This window comes from Falco peregrinus, chromosome 7, assembly GCF_023634155.1.
Source record: "Falco peregrinus isolate bFalPer1 chromosome 7, bFalPer1.pri, whole genome shotgun sequence".
Classification (NCBI taxonomy): domain Eukaryota; kingdom Metazoa; phylum Chordata; class Aves; order Falconiformes; family Falconidae; genus Falco; species Falco peregrinus.
In genome coordinates this window covers 22,247,343-22,261,623 of record NC_073727.1, presented here as the reverse complement: position 1 = coordinate 22,261,623, position 14,281 = coordinate 22,247,343, and the positions used below count along the sequence as shown (strand labels likewise).

General features: G+C 35.1%; 1 protein-coding gene across 1 annotated transcript in view; it reads right to left on the bottom strand.

Annotated features, from left to right (window-relative positions):
- GRIK2 (glutamate ionotropic receptor kainate type subunit 2) overlaps window positions 1–14,281 on the bottom strand; it is a 416,129-nt gene that overhangs the window by 26,639 nt on the left and 375,209 nt on the right. Inside the window, exon 15 of the mRNA XM_055811207.1 lies at window positions 12,824–13,049. Coding sequence (XP_055667182.1) covers window positions 12,824–13,049 — 226 coding nt within the window. The remainder of the gene's footprint in view (window positions 1–12,823; window positions 13,050–14,281) is intronic.

Sequence of the window (14,281 nt, the reverse complement as noted above, 5' to 3'; positions counted from 1 at the left end):
ATTTCAGCAACAATAAATTAACTGCTCAAGCAGCTGAAATTCTCAAATTAGTTTCAATACATGGTTTGACCTGCATAAAAATAAATAATTTGCACCTATTTTTTGTGCATTATGCTCAACTAATGAAGACAAATGTATTAATTTATTTTAGTTACAGAGGAACTGAAGCTCAGCATTTTTATGCATGTATAAGTGATGAATATTACAGTTCAGATTATATGAAGGATTACAGATTTAGTGCAGGCAAGCAGAAGAAAAAAGCCTCCTGTGTTAGTACATGGTTTCCTATTTATTCCTATAGAAAGATCCGTTTATATGTCTCATCTCCAAGGACTGGTAAAAAAATGCTCATTTTAACATAATTTGTATGGTCTGAAGGTAATATGTAGCTTCAAGAGAACTAGGGTGTCCTAACAATAAAACCAAGCTATTTTAAAATACATTTTTATTATTTTTTTTTAGTGCTTTAGATTTTGAAAACTATAGACAGTGGACAATGTTTATACTTCTAGTACTGAAATTCAGAGCCCAAAAATTGCACTGTGTTCATTACACTTATTATCCAAATTTACCTGATTATGTATTATATACATAAACACATATGCATATTTTCTAAGTAAACAGAATGCTGGACTGTAAGATGGAATTTTTTCCCCAGAAACAGTACTTTACGACAGGTAATAGACAAGGACAGCTCAGATATCCTCAGTGTCCCCCACAATATAAACAGTACATACTTGCAGAGTCTAAAATGTCAACAATGATTAAATTGAAAACCAGTGTTGGCTGTTGGGTTTAGTACATTACAGAGGAAATCCAGGAATATATTTTCATTGATGCAAATTTTAAACTTGTGAACTCTTCAGCATTTTCAGATATGTAGGATTTGTTTTCAGTTATGTTAACCAAGTGTATTAATAACAAATTTGGGGACTAAATTAATACATCATTTACCTGTTATTCCTTTTAATTTCAGAACTACTTGCTTTTTGAAAGGTTCCCCCATAATTCATACCTGTGGCTTTGTTGGTTTTACATAAATATATTTAAAAATATAGATGGGTAAAATTATAGACCTTTTGTTTACCAGTCAGTATCAGCCACAACTGAGTTAATGGAAAAGTAGAAGCAAAGCATCCTAGGCTGTGAGGCCTACGATGTTCTTTTTCTTTTTCTGGTATTTCTTCAAATAAGGCAACATGTGATTCTAATTTTAGAAAATTGTGCAATATTTAAAATAAATAATGGGAACAATAAAAAAGAAAACAAAATCCCAAAACAAAAAAATAAATCTGACTTGTTTCTCCTGGAAATGAATGTCTAAAATTATGTTCTGCATTGATCACTGACTGCCAAATGTACAAATTAATTGAAAGGAATGTGCCAGTCATGCTCAGTGCCAGTCATTGTACTCGATGTCATTGTTTTCCAGTCTTGCCTGAGATTTAAGGAGAGTTTTTAAAACACGGCTCTTCAAAACATGACCTTTTTATTTGGTGGATGTGTGAAAAGAGAATGATGTTAGAACACAGAAAGCAGCCCTAGGTACAGTAAGAGATTAAATTCAGAGAGTAAGGAATGTTGATAAACTCCAAACAGTTAATTTTTAAATAGATTAAAAAAAAAAAAAAAAAGAAGAGAAAAGAAAAAAACCCGGTATTTAATACAAGCCAGTATTTTCATTTATTGCAGCTCTCTTGCTAACATAATGTTCTTTGAATCTTAGCCTAGACTTACAGGAGAAAAGACAAGAAAAAGAAAAAAATGAAGCACCAATGTGAAAGGGGATGAAAATTGTACTGCTTCAGTTCTGCAATGTTTGAAATAGAATGAAAGTGAGGCATGGAAAAAGAAATTTTTTTTTTTTTAAATACTGAAAACATTTTCACAGCTCCCCCCTACCCTGCAACTACTCACTTCTGTTAGGTTACAACCTTTTGTTTCTGCCACTGAGAGATAGATTGCAGTTTTTTGTAGCTGTCACAAAACATGGGAGGCTCTCAGGATTGTCTTCAGATTCAGCCTAACAGCTGACTGGGCAGAAATTCCATTTCCTTTTCCACAACCCAGTTTGTCTCCTATCACTGCTTCCTTCATACTATGACTAGCACTCATCCAGCCTCATTAGCATCTATGCAGTTAAATGTAAAGTAAATTAATTTTATGAAAAAAGATGAACAGTGTCTACCAGCTTAGGTCATTAACCCTGCTCATATAGCTGTCAGTTTTTTGCAAAATGCAGCAGCCCTATGCCAGTTTAAAATAACACGGAAAATTCAGCCTTACTTTCTCACTCAGGTAAGTTATCAATAGAAATGCTATGCTATGCCTGGGTTTTTTTGGTTTGGGTTTTTTGGTTGTTGAGTTTTGGTTGTTTGTTTTTGTTTTTTAAATAATTGACCTGGTTCCCAGACTCAGATAATAAATCTTCACTAGCCTCGTTGGTTCTAACAGATGTACATTAAAAATAGAGGAACAGACTGAAAATCTGTGTGTTCTTGTACACCTCTGCAGGAACAATAAGGAGCACCACAAAGAAATGAAGCATCAAGCATGACAAAGACTCTCATCAAACACTTCTTTAGGGAAAAAAGTCTGTCTTTTCCTGCAAACCTGTTCTCGTAAAGCAGTTGGAAGGGCAAGACAGAACTTTATCTTCCAGCCAAGAAGATGAAAACTCTATTAGAACTGAACATTGGCAAGAATTGAAATAACGTGATTGGTGTGACTACATTCCCTACACTAAAACATATTTGGAATACTGAAGTAAGATGTAAGCAGTCAGTGATTAAAATAAAACATTCCAAACCAAGTCTTTTGAAGAATCTTGTAATCTTCACTAAGAATAAGAGCAAAAATAGAGAAAGATAAAAAAGACATAAAGTGAAAAAGAAAAAAGAAAAAGAATAAAGAAAAGGAAAAGAAGAAAAAGAAAATGAGAAAGAAAGAAAAACAGAACAAGAAAAAAAAGAGAAGGAAAAAGAAAACAGAAAAGAAAAAATAAAAAAGACAAAGAACATGAAGAAGCAGAAATAGAAGAAGAAAAAAAACCCCACAACTCAATAAACAATGGCATCCAAGTACTAGAATACAGTACACTAGAATAGACTATTTCATTTGGAAGGTGTGGGAAAATTACTTGGGGTGGGGGGCAGGGGGGGTGTTGGAGAAAACTGGGACCTAATAGAACCGTCGTATTACAGAAAGCTCTTTAGGGTAAAATACAGCTATTGCTTTCAGGATGGTTGGCATGCACAGAACCTACTTTATCACAGCTCCCTAAGCAACACAGCCTGCCATCTCAGCACATGCTGATTGGGGTAACAGAGGATGGAGTGGAGACCCCATGGCCAGGCTCCATAGTACTCCCCGCAGGAATGGGAAGCTGACAGTCTGATAAGCTACATAGCAGTTGTCACAAGAAGGATATATGAGAAGATGTTTGCTGCTGATTCAACCACTGTGGCAAAATTACTTTCCTCAGATGAAATAATCTCATTGTCATACTAACACACACCTCCATCCTGAAGTCATCCACCTCCAAGGTACTAGCACACCTCACTGGTCACATGATACTAGTCAATGACAAAAATATATATGTCTAGAGTCACTCAAGCTCCACCTAAATGCAAAGGAAATGGACAGGTACAGGGCTGAAATAAGTCCAAAGGAGGGAAATGGTTGTCTAAACTCCCAGATAACCACATCTTGATTTAGATTCACAAAGTTAGAACAAGCTGACCCACTCTCTAAAGTTGTCAAAATTGATGAATGAAAGGAAGGGATTCAGTCTTGGGAAGGATGGAAGCTAACAAAGAAGCATTCAAGCGAGGAAGTTCTAGCCAATGGAGATAAAGTGTCGCAACCCCCTATATATTGGAAGTAGGAAAAAGGTAATTGTAGTAGCAGGAGGTCACAACCTCTGACCCAAAGAGCCCTCCTGAAAGAGGGCAAAACCCTGCTTGGAGAGAATACGTAGTTAGTGAAGAACTTCAGTAGTGCTGTCTGAGGATGCTGACTAATTTGCATTGGAAGCAAGAAACTTAACCAGTCTTGTGTATGTTAATGATTATGCAATGTACTATGAAGTATAAAAAGTGGACAACTGAGGGGAGAAGTTAGGGAAGACTGCATCAGAACTTCTGGGATCAGTCAACGGGCTGAACCTGTGTTCTCCCCCATAGGGATACCTACTGGGTAAGAAATTTATTCTACGGCTAAGTCATGCTAGCTATTACTAAGTGTATTATTTTAAGCTTACTTTGCAGTCAGTTTACTGGCAGTCTTTGAACTTTATTCTGTCACTAAATTGTATTTTGTAGAATAACAATCTTCAGCTGAAGTTCATTTTGTATAAGTCTCCAGAGATGTAAGTTGTTGTTATAGGGGATTTGACTCGATGACGCTGTCAACGGGGGTCCCTGAATAAGTTGGTCGAATCACCCCCCGATACAGCAGGCTGTCAGAACGCAGGTAGCGGGCAGGCTGGTTGGATACAAGGGTCTTGTCTTTCTTGGGAAACTGACAGGCTGATCAAGTATAGAGAGCTCAAGGAAGCCCCCCTTCTTAACATGACAGAAGGGACCTACGACAATCATCTTGTCCAACTGCCTGACCAATTCAGGGCTGAATAAAAGTTAAAGCATGGTATTAAGGGCATCAACCACCTCCCTAGAGAACCTGTTTCAGTGTTTCACCACCCTGTCAGTAAAGAAATGCTTCCTGATGACAAGTGTGAACCTCTTCTGACACAGCTTTGAGCCATTCCCACAGGTAGTGTCACTGGATACCAGGGAGAAGAGCTCAGCACCCCCCTCTCCACATCCCCTCCAGAGGCTGTAGAGAGCACTGAGGTCACTTTTCAGGCTCCTCTTCTCCAAACTAGGCCAAACTAGCCAAACCATCAGGCACTACTACTACAAGTGCTTCAGGCACTACTCACAGCACATTCCTTCCAGCTATTTAACCAGCTTTGTGGCCCTCCTCTGGGCCCATTCAAGTACCTTAACATTATTCTTAAATCATGGGGGCCAGAACTCATTATCATTGTGATACTCATCTGTATCATAATCCTACCCCCTTAAGAAGAATCTATAATTGCAGGATAGCTATACTATACATTTTCATTTAATCAGACCTTAAAGAATATCCTGCCCCTTACTTTGGTGGTGGCTATTAAGTCCAACTACAGACAACTGTACCTTTAGTTTTGAGGTTCATCTTTAAGTAATTTCTGGAAAACAGAAGGCTTTCTGTTCATACTTTAATCTCTGTTAAACTGGACTTCATTTTACTACAATTATAGGTAGCACCTAAAGCAGGAAAAAATTCTAGCGCCACTATGTTCTAAATATGTAGTAACACATTCATTTTCTTTACTAGAAAACATTCAGGACATTTGTTTAAATTACTAATTTGCATGTAGTTCATGTTCTAAGTGTAGAAACTGCTTAACAAAAAAATAAGTTAATTCAGACATGTAGCAGTAGAATTAGAGGCTTTGGTCCTTTAAAAGCTACACAAAACATAGGATGCTATATCCTACACATCTGTAGGATGATGAAGTGTTATTCTTACACTTACAAGGTGTTTACAGCGATTTTATCTACTTTTTATTTCACAAGCAAACTCCAAAAGTAAACTACTTTTAATGATTACAAAACCAGGCTGCAAAACTCTGTCTGGAATGATAAATGCAGAAAAGGAGGAGGTTGAATGAAATCTAAGAGAAGATTTAAGACTATTTTGAGACTATCTTCATTATATATTTTTCACTTTCTATTGCCTATTTAGGAAATAAAAGTATTTTTTCTGTATTTTTACTACATTAAGTTTTAATCTTTGAAATTACAAGCATCTATTAAAAGCTTTTGTTCTTAAGTAATTCATATACTCCACTGTGCCTTCATCTAAAATTGTCTATATTTGGAAACATGCACTTAATAAAAATGACAGATAATGAAATATTTTGTAAAATACTTGCATTAAGAACACAGGTCAGCTAAAAAATTTCAATATTATAAAATAAAAAAATTATTGTGTACATTTTTTCTAGATCACTCCCTGGAGACAGAATAGGTAATATAAATCAGCTGAACCTATAGTGTTATTAGATACAACAGAACAATTAAGTGTTATACATTTCCTGATTAAACTATTTGTTTAAATACTATTTGAATCCAGCAGCCTATCACTGGCATAGGAAGAACATGATTGCACTGAATTTTTTAATGGTTTAGGTAAATATAAATAATTCATGAAGTCATATTCCTAGAGAAGATATGAAAAAGCAGATCATAAATTTTTGCCTGAAACCGTTTTTTTCTGCAGTGAAATCTTTAATTTAAGTGAGTGGAGTGTGAAATACTCTTTCTAGATTCTATGTTTGATGAAATTATATGAATACTACTGTCTTCGAAATGTGCATACTCCAAACAACATTTTAATTACATGCTACACATCTGACTGAAATTCAGAAAAGAAAAAAAACCAACCAAACAAACAAAAAAAACCCACAAAAGCCAACGCCACTCTTGGCTCTGATTTGCCAAAAATAGAAGATTTGAATGCCTAATTGAAAAAAAAAAAAAAGTGCAAAAGTATATAAATAAGTTTCCACATGCAAGTGATTTGCTTATTACATTAGCTGGCCAAATAGACTTTTTGGAAGTCATAGGTGAGTGGGAAAATTTTGAGAATCCTTAAGAACAATTCTAAGAGATAAAAATTTTTGTAAACAAAGACATTTAATTTGATATTTCATTATCTACAGAAAAGAGAACCTCACTAAAAATGACACATCTGAATCAACAGAACATGAGAAACTTGAAGTTTTGTTTCATCCTTTGAGCTTAAGAGAACATACTGATATCTGAGGTCTGCAGCCAATGCATTTCTGCTGGAAGGCTGTTTATTTTATTCATATACTTTCCTATCTGACATGAGACATATAACTTGTTTGTATCACAGCAGCTGCCAGCTTTCTATTGTGACTATATAAATATACAGTGTGTAGATATAGTTTATGTACTTACATGAATAAATTTTGATATCTGAATCTGGGTTACTATTGCATGTTATTGCAGCTTTGTATAATGGGTAGTTCTGTAAGACTTAGTTTGGCAATGAAGTATCGGTAGCTTTATCCACTTGGTATGTTGATCCCAAAATACATTGTTTAATTTTATTCATATCCTGAGAATTGGATTTTATCCCCATGTACAGTGAAGAGTCTCTTTATATTTGGGGGAATGCACATCTCTTTTTTTAACAATTTTTTAGTTAACAGTTAAATATTTAAGATCTGAGCCTCAAACACTTTCCAGCATTTTTCAGGGCATCTCGATAGTTCCTCAGTATAGAAAGATTAAAGATACAAATAGTAATATGCTGTAGTAGAAAAAGTCATAGTTAGATCATAGCAAGGGAAAAGTCAACAACCTAGTAACTGTGAAGAGAGCCATGTAACAGATTCAACTCAGTATGTTTTGCAACTGAGATACTAAGAATACTAATAGCACAATTTATTTTCTTGTAATAACTGCGCAGGAAGAAAGGATTAAAAATATGTACTCCACCTTTTTCTCAAACTGTTTTTTACCTCATCATTATCATATATTACAGGAACACCACTGCTATACAGCTAAAGACCCCTCTTAATCTAATTCTGTAACTTTCCACAGCTCAATAATCACAGAGAAACAGTAGAGAAATACCTAGCTCAAAGTTCTTATATGCGCCATATCTCTCAAACGCCACTTTCTATTTTATGTTTAAGAGTTAGAAGAAATATATGCAAATTTGTAGGATTACTTCCACCTACCATTTTTCATTTTCAAAATGTCAAAGGCATTACTTTGCATGTATCTCCACACATGCAGTTTGTCTGGCATATGCCAGGATAGTCCTGAGTTGCCACAGAAGTGCAGATCATCTGAAAGCATGCTCAGCAGATCTGCTCATATGGAATGGAGATATATATATATACTTGTCAGCCACTTATACAATCCAGGTTCAACACAGAAGCAACTGGCAATTCAGTAGAAAATGTGCCCAAGCCAGACAGAAAGTAGTCTGCCGTCTACCATGCTGAAGAGAAAAAGGAGTTTGGAAAAGAAATAAGAACCTGAAACCACCCCAGAGTGATGAAGCATTAAGGCCTCAATACAGACTGCATAGAAGCTAAATATCTAACCTTTCATGTGGTTCACTTAACCTTAACTATGATATTAATAAATACTCATTATGGTAAATAATATTTGTCACATGATATTACTGTGTTTTACAGTATGTTGACCACAAGAAAGTCATATTAAATGTGTTTCGGTAGGGCATGAAATGTATACTCTGGATAGACTGTTTTTCCTTGAAAAAGTTACACTTATGTTTGATAAGAGGACCATAAGCATGTGGAAGTATCATAAACATTTAGGAATCCTTTGGAACAGTAAATTTATCCCAACTGAGATTTATTCAAGAACAAACCCAATTTTAAACACCTTTATCATACATGATGGAAAAATAAGACCTTTAAAACTACTGGAGGTAATAAGTAACACTTTAGAGGATCTGTCATTAAAAGTGGAAGTTATTCTGCATGCCCACAGAGTTTGCTCTCTCTTTCTCCCACCACCTTTTTCTATTCATTTCCTTTCCATGTTTTCAGTCTCCCGCTCTCCCCCTTCCCCCCACCCCTTCTTCTTCCCTCCTTCCCTCCCCTCCTTCCTCCCTTGCATATCAACATTGGATGACGTGTGTATGCCCAAAGAAAGCCGAATTCCAACCACTGAAAGAAACATATATGTATTTCAAATAGATAAATGTACATGACATGTATTCATATATTTATAATTAGAAATAAACTATACAGCATACTTCAAGCTTTATGCGTATTAACAAAAGTTTTCCTATATACCAGATTCATTGACAAAGAACACAGAACTGGTAACATACCTCCTCAAAGCACATGCTAGAATAAAGCCAACGCAAACCCCTGGTCTGTGGAGCTTCAAACTAGCAGGTACAAAACCAAATTTGCTCTAACAAAGCATTACACTCCTGGTTACAAAGCTACAAACAAAGTTGCGAAGATGGAAAATCAAACAAAACAAACACAACCCCAGTTACAAATAGGTTCTCCCTTATCTGCTCCAAAGTACCAATCGTTGTCAAACATCTCATCCCAGGTCTTTTCTTCCCTTCTCTTTTAATTATAAATGATTTTTTTCTAGCCTAGTACCAGAGATGGCTGACTGATAATGGATTGAAGTGTATACAAAGCTGTTATCTTACTTTGTAAACATGTATCACGAGAATCATTCATTGCATGTATAACTTAGCAAATTCACTATCTCTGGTTTATTCTTCAGTGCTGTGGGTGTCATATGTGACATATTAAATAAAGCTAACAGCAAAGATATCACAGAAAATGCTGCTTCACACCTATTTGAAGCATCAGCGTATTTTGTTGATTTTAAAGGTGTACAGTGATCCTACTTTGTGCCAAAAGTACATTGTTTCCAATTTCCTTAATCATTTTAGCTATCTAAATTTTGTTTACTTCACTAATGCTTTTAGAAGGATTAAAATAAACACGTAAACTCAGATTTTGCTTCTTCAGTGTGTTTGGAACTAATTGATACCTATAGACTGCCTGACCTGCCAGGTTTTTTCTCCTCATGTTATGCAACTTACTTTCTCCAAATTTAAAACTTCCATGTCGTGAGCAAAGAGCTTTTACTGTAGTACTCTAAGCTAGTACTATACTTAGGTGGTTGTGTTTTCCAAGTTATTATCCTATCATAAACTACTCTGATAGCGTATTTTTCTATTAGGAAAGCTTTTAGTTCTTCAGCTTGCAGATACTTAGACTCAAGCAAATTATGTTCTTCACTATTATTCTATTAGCCTTCAAGAGGAACAAGATATGTTGCACCTGCTTCCTTTGATGCTGTTCTCAAAAAGTAACGATAGCCATTCTAATGTATTCAACATAAGGCCTGTATCAACTGTATTCTACAAATTTAATCTTATGTGCAAATATATATGCAACTTCAAACCACTATTCCAGGAGATTAACTGGATATTTTTCCAAAGCTGGGGAGACGATGTCTACATCTTTCAGATACCATGCATCTAATCAGATAGTTCTGTATTGTTCTGCTCAGAGATGTACCTCCCAAACAGGCACAAGCAGTAACATGCGCTTTATTTATGACACCATTACACTGTAGTTTTCCGAGCACTTGACAAGTTAGTTTTAGGATTATTAACTCTAAAAAGATAGTGCTCAATTGCATGTCCATAAACTTCTTCCATAATCATTAAATAAAGATGAAATCTACTTCTGTAGATTTAACCATGCTCTTTTAAAGGCTCCAAAATTTTTTTCCCCATAGGAATGAGATTACCCATAATGCATGAGTTTATTTTGTATTATCCACTGCTCTGTAAGATTTTTTAGCTCAAATAAAGCAATATATTTAACAAAAACTATTCTGATGGGCACTATAGACATGCTTCTTCGCAAGGTTTCCTTTCAAATGTATATGTGAACTATGCATTATTTTAGCAGAGGCTATCTAATCTCTTTCCTCTGAGACTGTGCAGTTAATACACAAGATACAAAACTTTTACAAATATTAGTTCTCAGGATGGCATTTTATTAATACTGCCCAAACACAAGATCAATCTCTTATTCTTGGCTGTTCTGGGAAAGCTCTAGATGCTGTTTTATGGTGCCTTCATTTCTTTTGTGAAAACCTTACTTTTAAGTACCTTCCTTTTTACTTAGTTCCTGTTATATTTCCTTTTATGACAGCCTCATCTTTTTTCAGATCTTACTTCAACATGTTTTCTGAAGTTTAACACTGATTCAACTTGTTTTACCTCCTTTGTGATCTCTGATTCCTGCAGGTATGTCCTCTATTTTTTTTTTCATTTTGATTTAAGACAATTGTCAGTTCATAGATCCCCTTGTATAACACTATTATTTCTCTTGACACAGGCAATTTGTTATTACTTGGAATCTTGCAGATGAGTAAGAGCTGAATAATGTCATTGATATGACACAAAGTTAATGAAAAAATAGTGCATGCATGGTGCCTGTTCTTCACAAATAAAGTAGGGGACAAAGGCCAAGAGACAGTTTACTTACTTGCTCTTTACATCTAATACTTCTTCCCCTAAACTTTTACTCTAGAAGTCTGTTTCTGGCTTTATCATTGTTTTTCATCTGTTTTCTCTGGCATTTATGCTGCTTCACTGATTTACACATAATCAAAATAATTTATTAAATAGCCTGGTCTCTCTCATTCCTATCACTTTGGCACTTCCATGGATGCTTAGATTTCTGGGGCGTGCCTCAGATGCTTCACAAGTTTGCATGCAGCTTATTCAGGGATTCTAAACTACCACTAAGATTTCATTTTTCCCTTACTAAACCTTCGAGGTGTTTCACCCTCAAAATAACAAAATGTTTATATATCAGAAAATATCAGAAGCCAAAAAGTGCAGCAGGACTGAAGTCCAATCCCTTCTGGCACTTACAGGTGTACAGAACATATTCAGCAATATAAGAAGCCACAATAGAACAGGTGGAAAAATTGGTATATGAAATAAAATTAGATTCTTAATGACTAACAATTCAAAGACAGAATGAACAGAATCATAATTTCTGCAGATGTCCATTTCATAGTGAATTATTAAAATAATGAAAATTATAAAGATGGTATTAAAGTTGCAGTAAATAGCTGCAACATGGAGGGAAACCTGTATCTGATAGTACTAGATACCTCTTTATCCAAGATATTCCAGCAAAGTTCATTTCTTAACCCTCCTTAATATGTCCTTGATTCAAAGTACTGGACTCAACTTTCCCAACACAATGATTTTGTGTATACTATCAACACAGATAAAATCAGTACCAGATGAAAGACTTATTTGAGAAAAACATAAAACATATTAACATAAATTACAAAATGATAAATTCTTCTTAAAAATAAAGTTAGAATAAATATTGGCCTTGCAAAGAAGTCAGCAGAACAATCTTATAATATTAAATAGGATCATTGTGCAGTACTGACAGAGTCTTTATGTCACACCATTTCCTATTCCCATCTATTCTGAAATCTAAAGCCAGATCCTTGGCTCAGGTCCTTCAAAAATCACTGCAGTCAATGGGAACTCAGCACCTCAGTGCTTGCTGAATCCTATCCTGCAGATTCTAACAGCCAAACTAATGACTGTAGTTGGCTTCTAACCTTGCAACTAAACTTTTGCACCTAATGAAGAACACCTGACCTGGAAAATATATAGGATTGGAATTACTCTGCAAAACCATATTCCACAAGGTGAATGCAGTATTTCTTTTGTCTGTGGATTATAGATGGGATGTTATGGAATCTTTCCTCCTCTTTTAAGAATCTCAGTGATTAACTTTCTCAGTATAGAATTCTATTTGCTAATGCAAGCCTTGTACTTTCAGCAACTCATTCTCTAAAGAGAGAGATCAAAATTTTAAAAAACATTTTTTTTACAAAGTACTGTGAAAAGTACTTTTAATTCTGACTGTTGAACATATGGAAGGTACCACATAAAAGAAACATAAGAAAATGTTTGAATTTTTTATAAAGTAACTACTTTTTGTTTAGAAAATTCAATAAAACCCATAAATGTTGATAAAATATGTTGCATTTCCACCAGGTGGGAAAAAAAGAACAAGAAAAAAATGCTAGCAATGTGGAGAAAGCAAGTGTATTGGAGCTATGCTACTGCAGCAGCTAAGATTAATGAACAGAGAACAAATGGTTGACATTTCACCTACCCATGGGAGTTCCAACGCCATAACCTTTTGAGTCTATCAGGCCTCCAATCTGTGTTAGGTTACAGTTCCGCTGTGTGACAAACTCAATGGTTGTCGACTCCATTAAAAATGCATAATCAGAGGTAAGCACACGCTGGATACCTTCTTCATTACTTTTGACAAGTACTGACTGCCTCCTGCTACTCATGAAAGCCCACATCTTGTCGTAAGTGGAGATTTTGGATTTCTGAAAGACAAATATTAGATGCAACATAAATAATAATCTGCTTATAAGACTGAAAACAATTTCTCAGTCTGAACATTGCTCTCTTAGCATATTTTACTATGTGTTAGGTTTTACCAGGGCATTCTTCTAACAGTGCCTGTACCTTTCATCTCATCTGTAGCTCTCATCTTGTCAGTGTAAAACAAAACAGCTGGACAGATCCTCAAGAAATGCACAATATCTGTAGTTTACCTGTTCTTTATTGCTTATATGTGGTTTGGGTTTTTGTTTGTTTTTGTTTTGTTGGTTTTTGTTTTTTTAAGATGAAGTCCTTTGAAGCTGGAAAATTATTAAGTATTTCATTGTAGCCAAGTTCATCAGTGTCGGAGAGTGTTATATGAGAATCTGGATTCTGGCACATTTGAAATGTTCACCCTTATTTCAATCATACATCTACTCCTGAGCAATTCTGAGAACCTAATGCACAGCGTGGCAATCTGAAGTAATCAAAGCACTTACAGATGGCAGTATATGGAGAAAATAATTGTGAGGAAGTAGGCAGCAAACATTTTATCCACGGTACAGTGCAAAAATACCTAGAGAAAGATATTAGGTAAGAGATAGCTAATATAACTCATACTAGCTTGCCATTCAGAAATTGACTACTAAAAGCCCTAAAAATGAATATGTCTTTTCTGCTTTAATTTTCCCAGAATGCAAAGAACTCTTGTGATAGGAAGAGAGAGACCGTAGTTTCAGTCAAAGGAGACAGTGATTTGACACAAAGTGATGCTGTGCAGCTACAGAGGAGTCATTTCCTTCTTTGCACCTCATCATCTTTAAAAAAAGATATTACCTTCCCTCATCTTTGTAAAACACAGTGTTTAAGAGATCATAACCACTGGATAAACCGAAGGTATTACAAATAGTGGACATTTTACATTAAATTTGCCCAATCTGTTTAATCATATTTTAATTTTAAGATGTATCAGAAAATGTTCAGTAATGTTAAATCTTGCTTAGTAAATAAGATGCAGAAATACAGCATGAGAACTAGTGTAATCACACTTTTAAAGAAATATTTCATCTTTTAGTGTCAGCCTTAAATATAACTGCCATCAACTCTGGTGGAGATACTAAACAAAGATTGACAGTACAAACCTTTCTGAAGTGTATAGTGCAGGCTACTGAATTTGTTTTATGCACAACAGAGAATGTTTTATCTGAAAATAAAAAACCAACATTTTATTCAT